General features: G+C 49.6%; 1 protein-coding gene across 1 annotated transcript in view; it reads left to right on the top strand.

Annotated features, from left to right (window-relative positions):
- LOC116990201 (complement C3-like) overlaps positions 1-25,208 on the top strand; it is a 63,095-nt gene that overhangs the window by 36,554 nt on the left and 1,333 nt on the right. Inside the window, exons 16-21 of the mRNA XM_033047748.1 lie at positions 3,810-3,939; positions 5,290-5,331; positions 17,013-17,075; positions 19,032-19,107; positions 21,472-21,539; positions 23,125-23,279. Of these exons, the coding sequence (XP_032903639.1) occupies positions 3,810-3,939; positions 5,290-5,331; positions 17,013-17,075; positions 19,032-19,107; positions 21,472-21,539; positions 23,125-23,267 (522 nt within the window). The 3' untranslated portion in view covers positions 23,268-23,279. The remainder of the gene's footprint in view (positions 1-3,809; positions 3,940-5,289; positions 5,332-17,012; positions 17,076-19,031; positions 19,108-21,471; positions 21,540-23,124; positions 23,280-25,208) is intronic.

The following is a 25,208-nucleotide window of genomic DNA, read 5'->3' on the forward strand; positions in this document are numbered from 1 at the left end:
TGCCTCTGTGTGACTCTGTGTCTCTGTGTGTCTGTGTCTCTGTGCCTCTGTGTGACTCTGTGTCTCTGTGTCTCTGTGACTGTCTCTGTGTCTCTGTGTCTCTGTGTCTCTGTGACTCTGTGTCTCTGTGTCTCTGTGTCTCTGTGACTCTGTGTCTCTGTGTCTCTGTGTCTCTGTGTCTCTGTGTCTCTGTGTCTCTGTGTGTGTGTGACTCTGTGTCTCTGTGACTCTGTGTCTCTGTGTCTCTGTGTCTCTGACTGTGTCTCTGTGTCTCTGTGTCTCTGTGTCGCTGTGTCTCTGTGTCTCTGTGTCTCTGTGACTCTGTGTCTCTGTGTCTCTGTGTCTCTGTGACTCTGTGTCTGTGTCTCTGTGTCTCTGTGTCTGTGTCTCTGTGTCTCTGTGTCTCTGTGTCTCTGTGTCTGTGTCTCTGTGTCTCTGTGTCTCTGTGTCTCTGTGTCTCTGTGTCTCTGTGTCTGTGACTGTGTCTCTGTGTGTCTGTGTCTCTGTGCCTCTGTGTGACTCTGTGACTCTGTGTCTCCGTGTCTCTGTGTCTCTGTGACTCTGTGTCTCTGTGTCTCTGTGTCTCTGTGTCTCTGTGACTCTGTGTCTCTGTGTCTCTGTGACTCTGTGTCTCTGTGTCTCTGTGTCTCTGTGACTCTGTGTCTCTGTAACTCTGTGTCTCTGTGTCTCTGTGTCTCTGTGTCTCTGTGTCTCTGTGTCTCTGTGTCTCTGTGTCTGTGACTGTGTCTCTGTGTGTCTGTGTCTCTGTGCCTCTGTGTGACTCTGTGTCTCTGTGTGTCTGTGTCTCTGTGCCTCTGTGTGACTCTGTGTCTCTGTGTCTCCGTGTCTCTGTGTCTCTGTGACTCTGTGTCTCTGTGTCTCTGTGTCTCTGTGTCTCTGTGACTCTGTGTCTCTGTGTCTCTGTGACTCTGTGTCTCTGTGTCTCTGTGTCTCTGTGTCTCTGTGTCTCTGTGACTCCGTGTCTCTGTGTCTCTGTGTCTGTGTGACTCTGTGACTCTGTGACTCTGTGACTCTGTGTCTCTGTGTCTCTGTGTCTCTGTGTCTCTGTGACTGTGTCTCCATGTGTCTCTGTGTCTCTGTGACTGTGTCTCTGTGTCTCTGTGACTGTGTCTCTGTGTCTCTGTGTCTCTGTGTCTGTGTGACTGTGTCTCTGTGACTGTGTGTCTCTGTGTCTCTGTGACTCTGTGTCTCTGTGTCTCTGTGACTGTGTCTCTGTGTCTCTGTGTCTCTGTGTCTCTGTGTCTCTGTGTCTCCGTGTCTCCGTGTCTCCGTGTCTCCGTGTCTCTGTGTCTCTGTGTCTCTGTGTCTGTGTCTCTGTGACTCTGTGACTCTGTGTCTCTGTGACTCTGTGTCTCTGTGTCTCTGTGTTTCTGTGTCTCTGTGTCTCTGTGTCTCTGTGTCCATGTGTCCCTGTGTCTCTGTGTCCCTGTGTCTGTGTCTCTGTGTCTCTGTGTCTCTGTGTCTCTGTGTCTCTGTGTCTGTGTGACTGTGTCTCTGTGACTGTGTGACTCTGTGTCTCTGTGTCTCTGTGTCTCTGTGTCTCTGTGTCTCTGTGTCTCTGTGTCTGTGTCTGTGTGTCTCTGTGAAGGTCCTGTCCGACTTGGCGATTTTTTTCCAGCGACTGCCGGCGTCCTATCAGTGTTGCCAAAAGATTTTGAACATTTCAAAATCCAGCGACGACACAAAAAAATGCTGCGACTCTTGAAAAAACACCGTGAACCAATACGTCATCACGCCGCGTCATACGTCATCACGCCGCGTATTTTTCGGTGACCTGATACGTCAGTCAATGATGCCGGCGGTCGCTGAAAAAATCGCCGTGGGACAGGCGCTTTATAGAGACAGTTTAAGGCCCTGTCCCACAGGCTATTTTTAGGCGACTGCTGGCGACTGTCATAGTTGTAGCAGGTCGCCGAAAAAACAGCGACTGGACCCCCCCTTCGGCGTAATATTTGAAATAGAATCATTACTTCAACAACAAAAATAAATGGAAGTCAGTACCGGCGACAACCTACGTTAAACTGGCGACAACTACGGCAGCGTCTACGTCGGGAGAAGTCAAGCTACGCTCATTGGCGTCAAACCCACTGTCGGCGAAAAATTTTCAACATGTTGAAAATCCAGCGGCAACCAGATAGACGCTACGACTTTTTGGGGCGACTGAGGAGAGAGACGACTCACGACCGTACAGGCGACGCCCCGGCAACCATGTGGCGACTGCCTCTTCGCCTGTAGTTGCCTAAAAAAGCGCCTAAGTGGGACAGGGTAAGAGTGTATGAGTCTGTGTAAGAGTGTCTAAAAGAGTCTTAACGCCAGAGAGAGTCTAAGAGTCATGGAGTCAGACAGCCTATCCCACCTTGCCCACACTGACCAACATGGCCCATCTATAAATGCCCCACCTGTCCACATTGGCCTATATCCCTCTAAATCGTTCCTGTACATGTACCTGTCAAAATACCTCTCATACATAGAAACATAGAAACATAGAAAATAGGTGCAGGAGTAGCCCATTCAAGCTTGCACCGCCATTCAATACGATCATGGCTGATCATCCAACTCAGTATCCCATCCCTGCCTTCTCTCCATACCCCCTGATCCCCTTAGCCACAAGGGCCACATCTAACTCCCTCTTAAATATAGCCAATGAACTGTGGCCTCAACTACCTTCTGCGGCAGAGAATTCCAGAGATTCACCACTCTCTGTGTGAAAAAAGTTTTCCTCATCTCGGTCCTAAAAGATTTCCCCCTTATCCTTAAACTGTGTGACCCCTTGTTCTGGACTTCCCCAACATCGGGAACAATCTTCCTGCATCTAGCCTGTCCAATCCCGTTAACATTGTTTAGTTTAGTTTAAATTAATTTTTTTAAATTTCTTTCTTTATTTATATAGCACATTTTTAGTCAACTTGCATTGACCCCAAAGTGCTTCACATAATTACATCCACACACACAGGCAAAGGTGGGTGAAGTGTCTTGCCCAAGGACACAACGACAGTATGCACTCCAAGCGGGATTCGAACCAGCTACCTTCCGGTTGCCAGCCGAACACTTAGCCCATTGTGCCATCTGTCGTCCACAGTTCAGAGGATACACGTTTAGTTCAGAGATACAGCGCGGAAACAGGCCCGTCGGCCCACCGGGTCCACGCTGACGTTAACACCATCCTACACCCGCTGGGGACAATGTTTACATTTACCAAGCCAAATAACTTACAAACCTTTGGAGCGTGGGAGGAAACCGAAGATCTCGGAGAAAACCCACGCAGAGCGTGCAAACTCCGTACAGGCAGCACCCGTAGTCGGGATCGAACCCGGGTCTCCGGCGCTGCATTCGCTCCAAAGCAGCAACTCTACCGCTGCGCCACCGTGACCGCCGGTTGTTCCTCAACTACCTCCTCTGGCAGCTCTTTCCACACACCCGCCACCCTCTGTGTATGAAAGTTGCCCCTCAGCTTCCTATTAAATCTTGCCCCCCCCTCACCTTAAACCTGTGGAGAAAGACACCAAATGCTGGGGTAACCCTCTGTTAGACAGCTTCTCTGGAGAGAAGGAATAGGTGACTAAAGAAATTTCTCCTCGACTCTTTCCTGAAGGTAAGTCCTTTAATTCTGAGTCTGCGCCCTCTGATTCTGGACTGATGAAACTATCCTCTCTACATACACTCTATCCAGGCTCCAGCGAGCTACTCTATTCACTGTACCTCGGTACACGTGACAATCATAAACTAAGCTAAAAATAAAAATGAAAACCAAGAAATTGTTGTGATAAGCTGCTCTGTGTTTGGCTCAGGTATTTGAAGATCTGAATTCGACCGATATTGGTCTGTCATCTGGAAGTGGCAGAGATCCTGCAAGTGTCTTCAAGGATTCTGGATTAATCTTCCTCTTCGATCTAATGACGCCATCTCCAGAGCCAGAGGGTAAGAGGAGGTTAAATGACTCCCCGTTTAGCTCAGCACGGTGGCGCAGCGGTAGAGTTGCTGCCTTACAGCGCCAGAGACGCGGGTTCGATCCTGACCAGGGGTGCTTGTCTGAGCGGAGTTTGTACATTCTCCCCTTGACCTGCGTGGGTTTTCATCAGGTCATCAGTGATGGGAGTAGAATTAGGCCATTCGGCCCATCTACTCCGCCATTCAATCATGGATGATCTATCTCTCCCTCCTAACCCCATTCTCCTGCCTTCTCCCCATAACCTCTGACACCTGTACTAATCAAAAATCTATGTGTCTCTGCTTTAAAAATATCCACTGACTTGGCCTCCACAGCCTTCTATGGCAAAGAATTCCACAGATTCACCACCCTCTGACTAAAGAAATTCCTCCTCATCTCCTTCCTAAAAGAACGTCCTTTAATTCTGAGTCTGTGACCTCTGGTCCTAGACTCTCCCACTAGTGGAAACATCCTCTCCACATCCACTCTATCCAGGCCTTTCACTATTCCGTATGTTTCAATGAGGTCCCCGCTCATTCATCTAAACCCCTGTGAGTACAGTTTCGCTGAGAACTTCGGTTTCCTCCCACACTCCAAAGACGTACGGGTCTGTAGGTTAACTGGCCTGTTGTAAATGTAAAATTATCCCTAGTGTGTGTGGGGCCATGTTAATGTGCGGGGATTGCTGGTCGGTGCAGGCTCGATGGGCCGAAGGGCCTGTGTCCCTGCTGTGTGAAAAAAGAAGTGGTCGTTTTCACACTTCAGTTTAGAGATACAGCACGGAAACAGGCCCTTCGGCCCACCGAGTCTGCACTGACCAGCGATCCCCGCACACAAACACTATCCTACGCACACTAGGGACAATTTACATTTAATTTACATTTACAGCCAAAAATCTGTCGCCTCCCTTTGATCAGGTATTTTGTTGGTTCACATGCTTGATCAATGGTGTTTTATCATTAAAGTTTTATTATTATTAATGTTTAGTATTTTCTGAGTCATTCGTAACTGTCACTGTTTGGCATGTTGTTACTTGTGGGCGGAGCACCAAGGCAAATTCCTTGTATGTGAATACTTGGCCAATAAACTTACTGACTTACTTACTTTATCAAGCCAATTAACCTACAAACCCGCACGCCTTCGGAGTGCGGGAGGAAACCGGAGCACCCGGAGAAAACCCACGCAGGTCAAGGGGAGAACGTACAAACTCCGTACAGACAGCACCCGTAGTCAGGATCGAACCCGGGTCTCTGGCGCTGTGAGGCAGCAACTCTACCGCTGCGCCTCCGTGCCACCCCCCACTTACTAATTTTCACTAACCAATGTTTCTTGCCTTCCAGGTTTAAAATTGAAGCAGAGGCAGGAGCCCTTGTGGAGAAATGGTAAGTTTGTTAAATAACATGCTCAGTGGTAGGATCGTAGAAGAATAGAACACGGGGTAATTAGTTTAGAGATACAGTGTGGAACAGGCCCTATGGCTCACTGTGCCCGCCCTGACCAGCGATCACCCGTTCACACACAAGTCCTACATTATCCCACTTTCTCATCCACTCCCTGCACACTAGGGGGCAATTTACAGAGGGACTGATTAACCTACAAACCCGCACGTCTTTGCAGAGTGATACAGCGTGGAAACAGGCCCTTCGACCCAACTTGCCCACCCCGGCCAACATGTCCCATCTACACTAGTCCTGCCTGCCTGCATTTGGCCCCTATCGCTCCAAACCTGTCCTATCCAAGTAACTGTCTAACTGTTTCTTAAACGTTGGGATAGTCCCAGCCTCAACTACCTCCTCTAGCAGCTTGTTCCATACACCCACCACCCTCTGTGTGGAAAAAGTTACACTAGTCCCAGTTACACTAGTCCCACCTGCCTGTGTTTGGTCCATATCCCTCCAAACCTGTCCTATCCATGTACCTGTCCAATTGTTTCTTAAACGTTGGGATAGTCCCAGCCTCAACTACCTCCTCCGGCAGCTCGTTCCATACACCCACCACCCTTTGTGTGGAAAAAGTCACCCCTCAGATTCCTATTAAATCTTTTCCCCTTCACCTTGAACCTGTGTCCTCTGGTCCTCGATTCCCCTACTCTGGGCAAGAGACTCTGTGCGTCTACCCGATCTATTCCTCTCATGATTTTATACACCTCTATAAGATCACCCCTCATCCTCCTGCGCTCCAAGGAATAGAGACCCAGCCTGCTCAACCTCTCCCTGTAGCTCACACCCTCTAGTTGCTGCCTTACAGCGCCAGAGACCCGGGTTCGATCCTGACCAGGGGTGCTTGTCTGTACAGAGTTTGTACGTTCTCCCCATGACCTGCGTGGGTTTTCATCAGGTCATCAGTGATGGGAGTAGAATTAGGCCATTCGGCCCATCTACTCCGCCATTCAATCATGGCTGATCTATCTCTCCCTCCTAACCCCATTCTCCTGCCTTCTCCCCATAACCCCTGACACCTGTACTAATCAAAAATCTATGTGTCTCTGCCTTAAAAATATCCACTGACTTGGCCTCCACAGCCGTCTGTGGCAAAGAATCCCACAGATTCACCACCCTCTGACTAAAGAAATTTCTCCACATCTCCTTCCTAAAAGAACGTCCTTTAATTCTGAGGCTGTGACCTCTGGTCCTAGACTCTCCCACTAGTGGAAACATCCTCTCCACATCCACTCTATCCAGGCCTTTCACTATTCCGTATGTTTCAATGAGGTCCCCGCTCATTCATCTAAACCCCTGTGAGTACAGTTTCGCTGAGAACTTCGGTTTCCTCCCACACTCCAAAGACGTACAGGTCTGTAGGTTAACTGGCTTGGTGTAAATGTAAAATTATCCCTAGTGTGTGTGGGGCCATGTTAATGTGCGGGGATTGCTGGTCGGTGCAGGCTCGATGGGCCGAAGGGCCTGTGTCCCTGCTGTGTGAAAAAAGAAGTGGACGTTTTCACACTTCAGTTTAGAGATACAGCACGGAAACAGGCCCTTCGGCCCACCGAGTCTGCACTGACCAGCGATCCCCGCACACAAACACTATCCTACGCACACTAGGGACAATTTACATTTAATTTACATCTACAGCCAAAAATCTGTAGCCTCCCTTTGATCTGGTATTTTGTTGGTTCACATGCTTGATCAATGGTGTTTTATCATTCATGTTTTATTATTATTAATGTTTAGTGTTTTCTGAGTCATTCGTAACTGTCACTGTAAGTCATGTTGCTACTTGTGGGCGGAGCACCAAGGCAAATTCCTTGTATGTGAATACTTGGCCAATAAACTTACTGACTTACTTACTTTATCAAGCCAATTAACCTACAAACCCGCACGTCTTCGGAGTGCGGGAGGAAACCGGAGCACCCGGAGAAAACCCACGCAGGCCACGGGGAGAACGTACAAACTCCGTACAGACAGCACCCGTAGTCAGGATCGAACCCGGGTCTCTGGCGCTGTGAGGCAGCAACTCTACCGCTGCGCCACTGTGCCACCCCCCACTTACTAATTTTCACTAACCAATGTTTCTTGCCTTCCAGGTTTAAAATTGAAGCAGAGGCAGGAGCCCTTGTGGAGAAATGGTAAGTTTGTTAAATAACATGCTCAGTGTAGGATCGCAGAAGAATAGAACACGGGGTAATTAGTTTAGAGATACAGTGTGGAACAGGCCCGTTTGGCTCACTGTGCCCGCCCTGACCAGCGATCGCCCGTTCACACACAAGTCCTACATTATCCCACTTTCTCATCCACTCCCTACACACTAAGGGGGCAATTTACAGAGGGACTGATTAACCTACAAAGCCGCACGTCTTTGCAGAGTGATACAGCGTGGAAACAGGCCCTTCGACCCAACTTGCCCACCCCGGCCAACATGTCCCATCTACACTAGTCCTGCCTGCCTGCATTTGGCCCCTATCGCTCCAAACCTGTCCTATCCAAGTAACTGTCTAACTGTTTCTTAAACGTTGGGATAGTCCCAGCCTCAACTACCTCCTCTAGCAGCTTGTTCCATACACCCACCACCCTCTGTGTGGAAAAAGTTACACTAGTCCCAGTTACACTAGTCCCACTTGCCTGTGTTAGGTCCATATCCCTCCAAACCTGTCCTATCCATGTACCTGACCAATTGTTTCTTAAACGTTGGGACAGTCCCAGCCTCAACTACCTCCTCCGGCAGCTTGTTCCATACACCCACCACCCTCTGTGTAGAAAAAGTTACCCCTCAGATTCCTATTAAATCTTTTCCCCTTCACCTTGAACCTGTGTCCTCTGGTCCTCGATTCCCCTACTCTGGGCAAGAGACTCTACTGTGCATCTATTCCTCTCATGATTTTATACACCTCTATAAGATCACCCCTCATCCTCCTGCGCTCCAAGGAATAGAGACCCAGCCTGCTCAACCTCTCCCTGTAGCTCACACCCTCTAGTTGCTGCCTTACAGCGCCAGAGACCCGGGTTCGATCCTGACCAGGGGTGCTTGTCTGTACAGAGTTTGTACGTTCTCCCCATGACCTGCGTGGGTTTTCATCAGGTCATCAGTGATGGGAGTAGAATTAGGCCATTCGGCCCATCTACTCCGCCATTCAATCATGGCTGATCTATCTCTCCCTCCTAACCCCATTCTCCTGCCTTCTCCCCATAACCCCTGACACCCGCACTAATCAAAAATCTATGTGTCTCTGCCTTAAAAATATCCGCTGACTTGGCCTCCACAGCCGTCTGTGACAAAGAATTCCACAGATTCACCACCCTCTGACTAAAGAAATTTCTCCTCATCTCCTTCCTAAAAGAACGTCCTTTAATTCTGAGGCTGTGACCTCTGGTCCTAGACTCTCCCCACTAGTGGAAACATCCTCTCCACATCCACTCTATCCAGGCCTTTCACTATTCCGTATGTTTCAATGAGGTCCCCGCTCATTCATCTAAACCCCTGTGAGTACAGTTTCGCTGAGAACTTCGGTTTCCTCCCACACTCCAAAGACGTACGGGTCTGTAGGTTAACTGGCCTGGTGTAAATGTAAAATTATCCCTAGTGTGTGTGGGGCCATGTTAATGTGCGGGGATTGCTGGTCGGTGCAGGCTCGATGGGCCGAAGGGCCTGTGTCCCTGCTGTGTGAAAAAAGAAGTGGTCGTTTTCACACTTCAGTTTAGAGATACAGCACGGAAACAGGCCCTTCGGCCCACCGAGTCTGCACTGACCAGCGATCCCCGCACACAAACACTATCCTACGCACACTAGGGACAATTTACATTTAATTTACATTTACAGCCAAAAATCTGTCGCCTCCCTTTGATCAGGTATTTTGTTGGTTCACATGCTTGATCAATGGTGTTTTATCATTAAAGTTTTATTATTATTAATGTTTAGTATTTTCTGAGTCATTCGTAACTGTCACTGTTTGGCATGTTGTTACTTGTGGGCGGAGCACCAAGGCAAATTCCTTGTATGTGAATACTTGGCCAATAAACTTACTGACTTACTTACTTTATCAAGCCAATTAACCTACAAACCCGCACGCCTTCGGAGTGCGGGAGGAAACCGGAGCACCCGGAGAAAACCCACGCAGGTCAAGGGGAGAACGTACAAACTCCGTACAGACAGCACCCGTAGTCAGGATCGAACCCGGGTCTCTGGCGCTGTGAGGCAGCAACTCTACCGCTGCGCCTCCGTGCCACCCCCCACTTACTAATTTTCACTAACCAATGTTTCTTGCCTTCCAGGTTTAAAATTGAAGCAGAGGCAGGAGCCCTTGTGGAGAAATGGTAAGTTTGTTAAATAACATGCTCAGTGTAGGATCGTAGAAGAATAGAACATGGGGTAATTAGTTTAGAGATACAGCGTGGAACAGGCCCGTTTGGCTCACTGTGCCCGCCCTGACCAGCGATCACCCGTTCACACACAAGTCCTACATTATCCCACTTTCTCATCCACTCCCTGCACACTAGGGGGCAATTTACAGAGGGACTGATTAACCTACAAACCCGCACGTCTTTGCAGAGTGATACAGCGTGGAAACAGGCCCTTCGACCCAACTTGCCCACCCCGGCCAACATGTCCCATCTACACTAGTCCTGCCTGCCTGCATTTGGCCCCTATCGCTCCAAACCTGTCCTATCCAAGTAACTGTCTAACTGTTTCTTAAACGTTGGGATAGTCCCAGCCTCAACTACCTCCTCTAGCAGCTTGTTCCATACACCCACCACCCACTGTGTGGAAAAAGTTACACTAGTCCCAGTTACACTAGTCCCACCTGCCTGTGTTTGGTCCATATCCCTCCAAACCTGTCCTATCCATGTACCTGACCAATTGTTTCTTAAACGTTGGGATAGTCCCAGCCTCAACTACCTCCTCTGGCAGCTTGTTCCATACACCCACCACCCTTTGTGTGGAAAAAGTTACCCCTCAGATTCCTATTAAATCTTTTCCCCTTCACCTTGAACCTGTGTCCTCTGGTCCTCGATTCCTCTACTCTGGGCAAGAGACTCTGTGCGTCTACCCGATCTATTCCTCTCATGATTTTATACACCTCTATAAGATCACCCCTCATCCTCCTGCGCTCCAAGGAATAGAGACCCAGCCTGCTCAACCTCTCCCTGTAGCTCACACCCTCTAGTTGCTGCCTTACAGCGCCAGAGACCCGGGTTCGATCCTGACCATGGGTGCTTCTCTGTACGGAGTTTGTACGTTCTCCCCGTGACCTGCGTGGGTTTTCATCAGGTCATCAGTGATGGGAGTAGAATTAGGCCATTCGGCCCATCTACTCCGCCATTCAATCATGGCTGATCTATCTCTCCCTCCTAACCCCATTCTCCTGCCTTCTCCCCATAACCTCTGACACCTGTACTAATCAAAAATCTATCTATCTCTGCCTTACAAATATCCACTCACTTGGCCTCCACAGCCTTCTGTGGCAAAGAATTCCACAGATTCACCACCCTCTGACTAAAGAAATTTCTCCTCATCTCCTTCCTAAAAGAATGTCCTTTAATTCTGAGGCTGTGACCTCTGGTCCTAGACTCTCCCACTAGTGGAAACATCCTCTCCACATCCACTCTATCCAGGTCTTTCACTATTCCGTATGTTTCAATGAGGTCCCCGCTCATTCATCTAAACCCCTGTGAGTACAGTTTCGCTGAGAACTTCGGTTTCCTCCCACACTCCAAAGACGTACAGGTCTGTAGGTTAACTGGCCTGGTGTAAATGTAAAATTATCCCTAGTGTGTGTGGGGCCATGTTAATGTGCGGGGATTGCTGGTCGGTGCAGGCTCGATGGGCCGAAGGGCCTGTGTCCCTGCTGTGTGAAAAAAGAAGTGGGCGTTTTCACACTTCAGTTTAGAGATACAGCACGGAAACAGGCCCTTCGGCCCACCGAGTCTGCACTGACCAGCGATCCCCGCACACAAACACTATCCTACGCACACTAGGGACAATTTACATTTAATTTACATCTACAGCCAAAAATCTGTCGCCTCCCTTTGATCTGGTATTTTGTTGGTTCACATGCTTGATCAATGGTGTTTTATCATTAAAGTTTTATTATTATTATTAATGTTTAGTATTTTCTGAGTCATTCGTAACTGTCACTGTAAGTCATGTTGTTACTTGTGGGCGGAGCACCAAGGCAAATTCCTTGTATGTGAATACTTGGCCAATAAACTTACTTGCTTACTTACTTTATCAAGCCAATTAACCTACAAACCCGCACGCCTTCGGAGTGCGGGAGGAAACCGGAGCACCCGGAGAAAACCCACGCAGGTCAAGGGGAGAACGTACAAACTCCGTACAGACAGCACCCGTAGTCAGGATCGAACCCGGGTCTCTGGCGCTGTGAGGCAGCAACTCTACCGCTGCCCCACCGTGCCACCCCCCACTTACTAATTTTCACTAACCAATGTTTCTTGCCTTCCAGGTTTAAAATTGAAGCAGAGGCAGGAGCCCTTGTGGAGAAATGGTAAGTTTGTTAAATAACATGCTCAGTGGTAGGATCGTAGAAGAATAGAACACGGGGTAATTAGTTTAGAGATACAGCGTGGAACAGGCCCGTTTGGCTCACTGTGCCCGCCCTGACCAGCGATCACCCGTTCACACACAAGTCCTACATTATCCCACTTTCTCATCCACTCCCTGCACACTAGGGGGCAATTTACAGAGGGACTGATTAACCTACAAACCCGCACGTCTTTGCAGAGTGATACAGCGTGGAAACAGGCCCTTCGACCCAACTTGCCCACCCCGGCCAACATGTCCCATCTACACTAGTCCCGCCTGCCTGCATTTGGCCCCTATCGCTCCAAACCTGTCCTATCCAAGTACCTGTCCAATTGTATCTTAAACGTTGGGATAGCCCCAGCCTCAACTACCTCCTCTAGCAGCTTGTTCCATACACCCACCACCCTCTGTGTGGAAAAAGTTACACTAGTCCCAGTTACACTAGTCCCACTTGCCTGTGTTTGGTCCATATCCCTCCAAACCTGTCCTATCCATGTACCTGTCCAACTGTTTCTTAAACGTTGGGATAGTCCCAGCCTCAACTACCTCCTCCGGCAGCTCGTTCCATACACCCACCACCCTTTGTGTGGAAAAAGTTACCCCTCAGATTCCTATTAAATCTTTTCCCCTTCACCTTGAACCTGTGTCCTCTGGTCCTCGATTCCCCTACTCTGGGCAAGAGACTCTGTGCGTCTACCCGATCTATTCCTCTCATTATTTTATACACCTCTATAAGATCACCCCTCATCCTCCTGCGCTCCAAGGAATAGAGACCCAGCCTGCTCAACCTCTCCCTGTAGCTCACACCCTCTAGTTGCTGCCTTACAGCGCCAGAGACCCTGGTTCGATCCTGACCAGGGGTGCTTGTCTGTACAGAGTTTGTACGTTCTCCCCATGACCTGCGTGGGTTTTCATCAGGTCATCAGTGATGGGAGTAGAATTAGGCCATTCGGCCCATCTACTCCGCCATTCAATCATGGCTGATCTATCTCTCCCTCCTAACCCCATTCTCCTGCCTTCTCCCCATAACCCGACACCCGCACTAATCAAAAATCTATGTGTCTCTGCCTTAAAAATATCCACTGACTTGGCCTCCACAGCCCTCTATGGCAAAGAATTCCACAGATTCACCACCCTCTGACTAAAGAAATTTCTCCTCATCTCCTTCCTAAAAGAATGTCCTTTAATTCTGAGGCTGTGACCTCTGGTCCTAGACTCTCCCACTAGTGGAAACATCCTCTCCACATCCACTCTACCCAGGCCTTTCTCTATTCCGTATGTTTCAATGAGGTCCCCGCTCATTCATCTAAACCCCTGTGAGTACAGTTTCGCTGAGAACTTCGGTTTCCTCCCACACTCCAAAGACGTACAGGTCTGTAGGTTAACTTGCTTGGTGTAAATGTAAAATTATCCCTAGTGTGTGTGGGGCCATGTTAATGTGCGGGGATTGCTGGTCGGTGCAGGCTCGATGGGCCGAAGGGCCTGTGTCCCTGCTGTGTGAAAAAAGAAGTGGACGTTTTCACACTTCAGTTTAGAGATACAGCACGGAAACAGGCCCTTCGGCCCACCGAGTCTGCACTGACCAGCGATCCCCGCACACAAACACTATCCTACGCACACTAGGGACAATTTACATTTAATTTACATCTACAGCCAAAAATCTGTCGCCTCCCTTTGATCTGGTATTTTGTTGGTTCACATGCTTGATCAATGGTGTTTTATTATTAAAGTTTTATTATTATTAATGTTTAGTGTTTTCTGAGTCATTCGTAACTGTCACTGTAAGTCATGTTGTTACTTGTGGGCGGAGCACCAAGGCAAATTCCTTGTATGTGAATACTTGGCCAATAAACTTACTGACTTACTTACTTTATCAAGCCAATTAACCTACAAACCCGCACGTCTTCGGAGTGTGGGAGGAAACCGGAGCACCCGGAGAAAACCCACGCAGGTCACGGGGAGAACGTACAAACTCCGTACAGACAGCACCCGTAGTCAGGATCGAACCCGGGTCTCTGGCGCTGTGAGGCAGCAACTCTACCGCTGCGCCACCGTGCCACCCCCCACTTACTAATTTTCACTAACCAATGTTTCTTGCCTTCCAGGTTTAAAATTGAAGCAGAGGCAGGAGTTCTTGTGGAGAAATGGTAAGTTTGTTAAATAACATGCTCAGTGGTAGGATTGTAGAAGAATAGAACACGGGGTAATTAGTTTAGAGATACAGTGTGGAACAGGCCCGTTTGGCTCACTGTGCCCGCCCTGACCAGCGATCACCCGTTCACACACAAGTCCTACATTATCCCACTTTCTCATCCACTCCCTGCACACTACGGGGCAATTTACAGAGGGACTGATTAACCTACAAACCCGCACGTCTTTGCAGAGTGATACAGCGTGGAAACAGGCCCTTCGACCCAACTTGCCCACCCCGGCCAACATGTCCCATCTACACTAGTCCCGCCTGCCTGCATTTGGCCCCTATCGCTCCAAACCTGTCCTATCCAAGTAACTGTCTAACTGTTTCTTAAACGTTGGGATAGTCCCAGCCTCAACTACCTCCTCTAGCAGCTTGTTCCATACACCCACCACCCTCTGTGTGGAAAAAGTTACACTAGTCCCAGTTACACTAGTCCCACCTGCCTGTGTTTGGCCCCTATCCCTCCAAACCTGTCCTATGCAAGTACCTGTCTAACTGTTTCTTAAACATTGGGATAGTCCCAGCCTCAACTACCTCCTCTAGCAGCTTGTTCCATACACCCACCACCCTCTGTGTGGAAAAAGTTACACTAGTCCCAGTTACACTAGTCCCACCTGCCTGTGTTTGGTCCATATCCCTCCAAACCTGTCCTATCCATGTACCTGACCAATTGTTTCTTAAACGTTGGGATAGACCCAGCCTCAACTACCTCCTCCGGCAGCTTGTTCCATACACCCACCACCCTCTGTGTAGAAAAAGTTACCCCTCAGATTCCTATTAAATCTTTTCCCCTTCACCTTGAACCTGTGTCCTCTGGTCCTCGATTCCTCTACTCTGGGCAAGAGATTCTGTGCGTCTACCCGATCTATTCCTCTCATGATTTTATACACCTCTATAAGATCACCCCTCATCCTCCTGCGCTCTAAGGAATAGAAACCCAGCCTGCTCAACCTCTCCCTGTAGCTCACACCCTCTAGTCCTGGCAACATCCTCGTAAATCTTCTCTGAACCCTTTCCAGCTTGACATCATCTTTCCTATAACATGGTGCCCAGAACTGAACACAATCTCACCAATGTCTTGCATAACTGCAACATGACCTCCCGACTTTGTGTGTAGGAAGGAACTGCAGATGCTGGTTTAAACCAAAGATAGACACAAAAGGCTGGAGTAACTCAATGGGACAGGCAGCATCTCTGGAGAGAAGGGATGGGTCGAGACACCTGAAGAATGTCTGAAGATGGGTCTCGACCCGAAACTTCACCCATTCCTTCTCTCCAGAGATGCTGTCCGACGCACTGAGTTATTCCAGCTTTTTGTGTCTATCTTTGGTTTAAACCAGCATCTGCAGTTCCTTCCTACTGATTTAAGAACAGCTTCTTCCCCTCTGTTATCGGCTTCTTGAACAAGCTAGGCTTGAATTCCAGATCTTCCAATCTACCTCGTTGCGGCCCTTGCGCTTTTTTTGTGTCTATCCCCCAACTTCTATACTCAAATACTCGGATGGATGAAGGCCAAAATGCTGGGGTAACTCAGCGGGACAGGCAGCATCTGTGGAGGGAAGGAAGGGGTGACATTTCGGGTCGAGACCTTTCTTCAGACTGAAGGCCAATGTGCCCAAAAGCCTTTTTGACCACATTTTGTACCTGCACTCCTAGATCCCTCTGCTCTACAACACCAGGACTAGAGGGTGTGAGCTACAGGGAGAGGTTGAGCAGGCTGGGACTCTATTCCATGGAGCGCAGGAGGATGAGGGTTGATCTTATAGAGGTGTATAAAATCACCGCGAGAGGAATAGATCGGGTAGACAGACGTACAGAGTCTCTTGCCCAGAGTAGGGGAATTGAGGACCAGAGGACATAGGTTCAAGATGAAGGGGAAAAGATTTAATAGGAATCTGAGGGGTAACTTTTCCACACAAAGGGTGGTGGGTGTATGGAACAAGCTGCCAGAGGAGGTAGTTGATGCTGGGTCTATCCCAACGTTTAAGAAACAGTTGGACAGGTACATGGATAGGACAGGTTTGGAGGGATATGGACCAAACGCAGGCAGGTTGGGCTTGTGTAGCTGGGGCATGTTGGCCGGTGTGGGCAAGTTGGGCTGAAGGGCCTGTTTCCACACTGTATCACTCTATGACTAGTGTAGCTGGGACATGTTGGCCAGTGTGGGCAAGTTGGGCCGAAGGGCCTGTTACCACAATGTATAATAATAATATATCTTTTATTGTCATTGCACGTCAGTGCAACGAGATTTAGTGTGCAGCTCCACTGATGTACAAGAAAGGTAAATGAATACAATACATAAATAAACAAGCTGAATTGATTGACGTGACCATCTGAGGGAGACTGTCCAAAGGGGGTGGGTGGGGGGGCACTCATTAGGGCCGGTTCAGAGCCGCTATAGCTCTTGGGATGAAACTGTTCCTGAGTCTGGAGGTTCGGGCGTAGAAGGCCTTGTAACGTCTGCCGGAGGGAAGTAGTTGAAACAGACTGTGGCAGGGGTGTGATGAGTCCTTATGGATGCTGAGGGCCTTCCTGAGGCACCGCGTGTGGTAGATGCCCTCCAAGGCTGGTAGCTCTGTCCCGATGATCCTCTGCGCTCTGTTGATGATCCTCTGCGCTCTATGACTAGTGTAGCTGGGACATGTTGGCCAGTGTGGGCAAGTTGGGCCGAAGGGCCTGTTTCCACACTGTATCACTCTATGACTAGTGTAGCTGGGACATGTGGGCCGGTGTGGGCAAGTTGGGCCGAAGGGCCTGTTTCCACACTATGACTGCATGACTCTCCCATTCCCTGTGTAAGTGTGTGAATGGTGAGCGCAGCTGTAAATAAGGTTGAGAGTGAGGGGCCACATGAGATGCTGCAGTAACCTTGATGTCTGTCCACCCCAGGCCATGGACGTGCGAATGTTAACATCACATTGAAGGACCCAGGACGACTATACGGAGATGATGGTAACTTTCAGCAAACTCTTTACCAAACCCGTTCTGGACATTTCTCCGTCCACCTGCTTTGTTTCGGGTTCGGTTTTAGAGATACAGTGCGGAAACAGGCCCTTCGGCCCACCGAGTCCATGCTGACCATCCATCACCCGTTCACACCAGCTCCATGTTATCCCACTTCCTCACCCACTCCCGACACACAATGAACAATAGGCAATAGGTGCAGGAGCAGGCCATTCGGCCCTTGGAGCCAGCACTGCCGTTCAATGTGATCACGGCTGATCATTCAGGGGCCAATTTACAATGTTTAAGAAGGAACTGCAGATGCTGGAAAATCAAAGGTAGACAAAAGTGCTGGAGAAACTCAGCGGGTGCAGCAGCATCTATGGAGCGAAGGAAATAAGCAACGTTTCGGGCCGAAACCCTTCTTCATACAGGCCAATTGTCTACGGCCAATTTACAGGCCCTTCGGCCCACCGAGTCCACGCTGACCATTGGTTACCCGTTCCAACACTAGTTTTATGTGATCCCACTTTCTCATCCACCCCGGGACAATTTTACCGAAGCCATGTACAAGCCTGCATGTCTTTGGGATGTGGGAGGAAACCGGAGCACCTGGAGCAAACCCACGCGGTCACAGGGGGAACGTGCAAACCACACACACACACACACACACACACACACACACACACACACACACACACACACACATATATACACACACACTCACACACACACACACACACACACACACACACATATATACACACACACACACACACACACACAAACACACACACACACACACACACACACTCACACACACACACGCACATATATATATACACACACACACATATATACACACACACACATACACACACACACACACACACACACAGCAGAAGCTCAGAATTGAACCCGGGTGCCTGGAGCTGTGAGGCAGCAGCTCCACCCGCTGCACCACCGTGTCACGTGCTCTGGTACAGTTAAAAGCTTTATTTTGCATTTTAATGACCAGAGCAGGCAATACCGAAGGCAGACACAAAAGGCTGGAGTAACTCAGCGGGACAGGCAGCATCTCTGGAGAGAAGGAATGGGCGACGATTTGGCCCGAGACCCTTCTTCAGACTGAGAGTCAGGGTAGTGGGAGACACAGAGATATGGAAGGGTGAGGTGTGAAAACGACAGATCAAAGGGGACATTGATCAAAGGTGCATTGTTCGCTGCGGGGAGGGTGACAACGAGGCTTACAATCAATAACATTTAATCAGGAGGACCGTGAAACTGGCGGGAGAACTTGGGTGGGGGAGGAGATGGAGAGAGAGGGAAAGCAAGGGTTACTTGAAGTTAGAGAAGTCAATGTTCATACCGCTGGGCTGTAAGCTGCCCCAAGCGAAATATGAGATGCTGTTTCTCCAATTAGACATTAACATTATCCTACACACTATTTACAATTTTACTGAAGTTAATTAACTTACATCCATGGAGTGTGGGAGGAAACTGGAGATCCCGGAGAAAATCCACGCAGGTCACGGGAAGAACGTATAAACACCGTATAGACAGCGCCCGTAGTCAGGATCGAACCTGGGTCTCCGGCGCTGTGAGGCAGCAACTCTACCGCTGGCCATGTATAGACTCTCGATCGTGATTAGTACTCCACGATGCTTCCATCACCGTTATCAGGCAACTGAACCATCCTACCACAACCAGAGAGCAGTGCTGAACTACTATCTACCTCATTGGAGACCCTCAGACTATCCTTGATCGGACTTTACTGACTTTACCTTGCACTAAACGTTATTCCCTTATCATGTATCTGTACACTGTGGACGGCTCGATTGTAATCATGTATTGTCTTTCCGCTGACTGGTTAGCACGCAACAAAAGCTTTTCACTGTACCTCGGTACACGTGACATTCATTAACTAAACTAATTACCTCTCTCTGCTTTCTCTCCCCTCTATAGTTGAATGGGTGAGGCCTCTGTTCCCAGGCACCTCAATGTGGCAGTTCGAGACATATCCGGGAAATAATACCTTCAGGTACGGACAATTCCTGTTATTCCCCCTCTTCCAGGTTGGCTGCTGGTTTAGTTGTTAGTCTAGTTTAGAGATACAGCACGGAAACAGGCCCTTCAGCCCACCGAGCCTAGGCTGACCGGCGATCCCCGCACTTTAACTACCCTGCACGCACTTGGGACCATTTACAGTAATTCCAAGCCAATTAACCTACAATCCTGCACGTCTTTGGAGTGTGGGAGGAAACCGGAGCACCCGGAGAAAACCCACGCAGGTCACGGGGAGAACGTGCAAACTCCGTACAGACAGCGCCCGTAGTCAGGAACGAACCGGGTCTCTGGCGCTGTGAGGCAGCAACTCTACCGCTGCGCCACCTTGCCGCCCAAGTACACGTCCCTCATGACATTGTGCACCTCAATAAGGTCACCCCTCATCCTCCTATAAGTTCTTAAGTGATAAGGAGCAGTATTAGGCCATTCGGCCCATCAAGTCTACTCCACCATTCAATCATGGCTGATGCAAAAACAAATTTCAGACCTCGGACTGACTAAAGTGTCATCGTATTCTATCGTATCTATCTTTCCATCCTAACCCCATTCTCCTGCCTTCTCCCCATAACCCCTGACACCCGTACTAATCAAGAATAAATCTATTCATCTCTGCATTAAAAATATCCACTGACTTGGCCTCCACAGCCTTCTGTTGCAAATAATTCCACAGATTCACCACCCACTGACTAAATACATTTCTCCTCATCTCCTTCCTAAAGGAACGTCCTTTAATTTTGGGTCTGTGCCCTCTGGTCCTGGACTCTCCCACTAGAGGAAACATCCTCTCCATATCCACTCTATCCAAGCGTTTCACTAATCTGTAAGTTTCAATGAGGAACTCTGCTCCAAAGAATGTACAGGTCCACCACCCATTCTCCGACAACTGGTTTTCCGGCAACTCCTTTAATCCGGACAAAATTATGAGAGTGAGCTTGAAATTCCCCCCTGGAAGTCTCCCCAGCAAATGTGGCGCCTAGTCCGGGTGAGACGGCCGATCTCGACCTCATCGGGACTTCCGTGGCCGATCGGCGGGTGGGATTTGCCCCCCTGTGGCCGGGGCTCTGGAACTCCGGCGCGGCTGGAGCCGGCAGATCCGTTCCCATATCCGACTCCCGAGGACGGACTTTGCGGGCCAGTATCTCGGCTCCCTGTGGCCCAGGCGGGACGTTCTGGTACCCTTGGACTCCTCTCGGAGGGCGGGACCTCTGTTGGTCTGGCAACACGGATAATCCGGCAAGGCTCTGGAACCAAGGATGCCGGAAAATCGAAGGTGGACGTGTATTTGATAGCCATTGACTAATCCACCATCTAGAAGAGTTTAATTTAGATTAGTTTATTGTCACGTGTACCGAGGTACAGTGAAAAGCTTTTGTTGCGTGCTAACCAGTCAGCGGAAAGACAAGACATGATTACAATCGAGCCGTCCACAGTGTACAGATACATGATAAAGGGAATAACGTTTAGTGCAAGGTAAAGCCAGCAAAGTCCGATCAAGGATAGTCCGAGGGTCTCCAATGAGGTAGAGAGTAGTTCAGGACTGCTCTCTGGTTGTGGTAGGATGGTTCAGTTGCCTGATAACAGCTGGGAAGAAACTGTCCCTGAATCTGGAGGTGTGCGTTTGTTTTCACACTTCTGTACCTCTTGCCCGATGGGAGAGGGGAGAAGAGGGAGTGGCCGGGGTGAGACTGGTCCTTGATGATGCTGCTGGCCTTGCCGAGGCAGCGTGAGGTGTAGATGGAGTCGATGGAAGGGAGGTTGGTTTGCGCGATGGTCTGGGCTACATCCACTATTCATTGCGATTTCTTGTGGACTCGGATGGAGCTGTTCCCAAATCAAGCTGTTCTCCTGGTTGCTAAACACTTTAACTCCCCCTCCCATTCCCACACAGACCTTTCTGTCCTGGGTCTCCTCCATTGTCAGAGTAAGGCTAAACGCAAATTGGAGGAACAGCATCTTATATTCCGCTTGGGCAACTTACACCCCAGGGGTATGAATATTGAATTCTCTCACTTCAGGTAGCCCCGGCATTCCCTCTCTCTCCATCCCTCCCCCACCCAAGTCGCACTAGCTTCTCATTCTCACCCAAGAAACAGCTAACAATGGCCTGTTTCCATTATCATCGTTACATTTTTGCATATCTTTCATTCATTGTTCTTCATCTCTCCACATCACCGTCTATATCTCTCGTTTCCCTTATCCCTGACCAGTCTGAAGAAGGGTCTCGACCCGAAATGTCACCCATTCCTGCTCTCCAGAGATGCTGCCTGTCCCGCTGAGTTACTCCAGCATTTTGTGTCCATGCATCCTGATGAAATGCTTTCTCTCATCTGCCTTGCAGGTTGTGGTTCGACCCCCATACCCCTGAACCCTGGGATCTCCAGGCCCTCAGCCTCTCAGAGGAGGACGGTGAGTGAACCCGGTCGTCATGGCAACCCGAGTGAGGCTTTCGGGCCTACCCCGGCTAAGGCCAACGAACAATGCTCCCCGTGATCGGTGAAGATATGTGCAGGATGGAACTGTGGATGCTGGTTTACACCAAAGATGGTTTACACCAATGATTAGAGTTGCCTCGTTGGGAGAGAGGGCAAAGCAAGGGCTACTTGAAGTTAGAGAAGTCAATGTTCATACCGCTGGGGTGTAAGCTGCCCAAGCGAAATATGAGGTGCTGTTCCTCCATTTAGCGCTGGACCTCACTCTGACAGTGGAGGAGGCCCAGGACAGAAAGGTCAGTGTGGGAATGGGAGGGGGAGTTGAACTGTTTGGCAACCGGGAGATCGGGTAGGTCTAGGCGGACTGATTGCTGGACATAAGGATTGGTGAGTTGGAGGAAGAATAGCAAACTTGTGCCCAATCGGTAGAAGGATAGAGAACCTGTTCTCCATTGGTGGAAGCATCAAAACCCCATTGTGATTGGTGGAAGGATGAAGGACCTTTTTCCCATTGGTGGACGTTGGAAACCCTGTCCTCAATTGGTGGAACAATCAACCATTGGTAGAAGGTTGGAGAGCCTGTCTCTAATTGGTGGAACGCTCAAGCCCATCCACATTGGTAGAAGGTTGGGGAGGCTGTCTCCAATTGGTGAACGGACTAAGCCCATTGCAGTTGGTGGAAGGATGATGAGCCTATCCCCAATTGGTGGAATACTGGAGAACCTGTCCCTAATTGGTGGAAGCATCAAAAGTCCATTGCCATTGGTGGAAGAATCAAGGGCCTTTCCCCAATTGGGTGGAAGGATGAAGAATCTTTACAGCACTCCATATTCAGCGGGTATTTTTACGACAGAGATAGATAGATTCTTGATTAGTACGGGTGTCTATGACCAGAGGTCACAGCCTCAGAATGAAAGGTTGGACCTTTAGAATGGAGATGAGGAGAAATTTCTTTGGTCAAAGGATGGTGAATCTGTGGAATTCATTGCCACAGACGGCAGTAGAGGCCAAGCCATTGGGTATTTTTCAGGCAGAGATAGATAAAGCCCTGTCCCACGGTACGAGTTCATTCCAAGAGCTCTCCCGAGTTAAAAAAAAAATCAAACTCGTGGTAAGCACGGAGAATGAACGTAGCGGGTACGTCGGAGCTCGGGGACGTCTCTTAGCGGCTCGTAACGCTAACGGCAGGTACTCGGGAAGACTCGCTAGCGGCAGGTAAGCACGGGAAGACTCGTGAAGATTTTTCAACATGTTGAAAAATGTCCACGAGAGCCCCGAGTACCGACGAGCGGCCATTACCGTAAATCTCCGAGTTCGAATCAGGGCAAACTCGGGAGAGCTCTTGGAATGAACTGGTACCGTGGGACAGGGGTTTTAGATTGTTGATCAGTACGGGTGTCAGGGGTGATGGGGAGAAGGCAGGAGAATGGGGTTGATCAGTCATGATTGAATGGCGGAGTAGACTTGATGGGCCGAATGGGCTAATTCTGCTCCTATCACTAATGACCTTGTGAAAGTATAACCTTATGATGATATGACCTTGGTGTGCCCTGCTGTTGAAGGTCTGTGCCTGGCGAGCCACATGGTTGTGCAAGCAGACAGCGGGTGGTCCCAAATGTCTGACATGGCAACACCGTGGAGAGTTCCACATCGGGAGGAGATGAGTGGACAAGGACACCCATCCACTGCAGAGGATTGGGCCTAGCGCAGATAGAAGGTACTAGATGTTGGCATGGGACAGGTGGGCCGAAGGGCCTGTCTCGTATTTGTCCCGTAATTTGACCTTTTGTCCCCTATTTGCGAGGAAGTTGGCAACCCTACACGTAACTGCATGAATCTGGGATTGTCTCGGAGATCGGAGGTTTGGTGGGGGAAGGACATAAAGATGAGGAGGGGCGTTTAGTTTAATTTAGTTTCGTTTAGAAATACATCGCGGAAACAGGCCCCTCGTCCCATCGAGTCCACGCCGACCAGCGATCCCCGCACACTAGATTAGATTAGATATAATTTATTGCCACACAGCCAGGCTGGTGGAAATTTGGGTTGTCTGCAGCGATACAATAATAAAGAACACACAACCACAATAAAACTGTAACACAAACATCCACCACAGCATTCATCACTGTGGTGGAAGGCACAAAATTTGGCCAGTCCTCCTCCATTTCCCCCCCATGGACAGGGCCAGAGTCCAAAGTCAGTCCAGGATCGGCTCTTCCTCACCGGAGACCGCGGCTTTAAGTTGTTGTAGGCCGCAGGCCGGCGGTCAAGATTTAAAGTCCCCGCTGCAGCCAGAAGCACCGTAGACTGCAGGGCCGGCGGTCGAAGCTCCCCTCCAGGGGTGATGGTAAGTCCATGCCGGACCCGCGGTAGAAGTTGGCCGTGGGCCGGCAGTGATGGCTTCTTCTTCCCCCGGGTCCCCCACGAGGGATCCCGGGCTGTAGACGCCGCGCCAGCTGGAGCTCTGCAGACCGCGGCTTCAGGCTGCGACTTCAGGCTGCCGGCTGCCCCGGGCCAGCGAAACGGGGCGCTCCCCTCCAGCGAGCCCCAGCGAGGGCTCACCCGCTCCACGCCGAGAGTCCACGCTGCGCCCGCCGCTGAAGCCCCGGGCGCGTCTCCGGGAAAGGCCGCGCCGATCCTTGATGTTAGGTCACGGGGGAGGCGACCTGGAAAAACTCGCCTCTCCATGGAGGAGGCGACCGAAGCGGTTTCCCCCCCACACCACCCCCCACATAAAACACACAAAGAAACATTAAATACAGACTTTAAAACATACTAAAAAAATAAAAAAAGTTGAAAAACTGACGAGCTGCATGACATGGCTGCTGCCAGAGCAGCGCCCCTAGGGATATGTTTAGTTGGGGGATCTCTACAGTTTCACTGTACCTTGGTACACGTGACAATAAACTAAACTAAACTAAATTAAACAAGTTTTGGCACGGTGGCGCAGCGGTAGAGTTGCTGCCTTACTGCGCTCTCAGCACCAGAGACCCAGGTTCGACCCCGACCACAGGTGCTGTCTTTACAGAGTTTGCACGTTCTCCACGTGACCTGAGTGGGTTTTCTCCAAGGTCTTCGGTTTCCTCCCACACTCCAAAGACGTGCAGGTTTGTAGGTTAGGTGGCTTGATAAAAAAAAAGTTAAATTGTCCAAGTTGGCGATATGCAGTGCACTGCCCTGCCGACTACAAAAATTCAGAAGGTACATAAATAAACTTTTGAAAATTCATATAACATCGCTAAATGATGGGTAAAAATGACAAAACCACGTGGCTTCCAGCATGCCAGGATGCAACGATCCTATAGCGGAGCAAGATAGACCACTCCTGCTAAATGTAATGGGCTGACGTGTAGTACGCAACGGAGCGGAACGTGGGCCTTTTTTTCATCCATTTCAGTAACCTAACCCGACCCGACTCGCAGTGTAATCAACGTTGCGGGAGAACAGTTTATGTTAATAAATTATAATTCTGAAGATGAGGAGAAGATTTTTGCCAAAGATCTTTGATTTTTACGAGGATGTTTCCGTAACCGGCTTCCGTCTCCGCACTAGTATCTTTGCTCCGCTGTGATGGGATCTTTGGTGCGGAGACGGAAGCCGGTTACGGAAATGGGGCCGAAAATGACCCGTGAATCTGCCCATGACCGTA

This window comes from Amblyraja radiata, chromosome 30, assembly GCF_010909765.2.
Source record: "Amblyraja radiata isolate CabotCenter1 chromosome 30, sAmbRad1.1.pri, whole genome shotgun sequence".
NCBI classification, from domain to species: Eukaryota; Metazoa; Chordata; class Chondrichthyes; order Rajiformes; family Rajidae; genus Amblyraja; species Amblyraja radiata.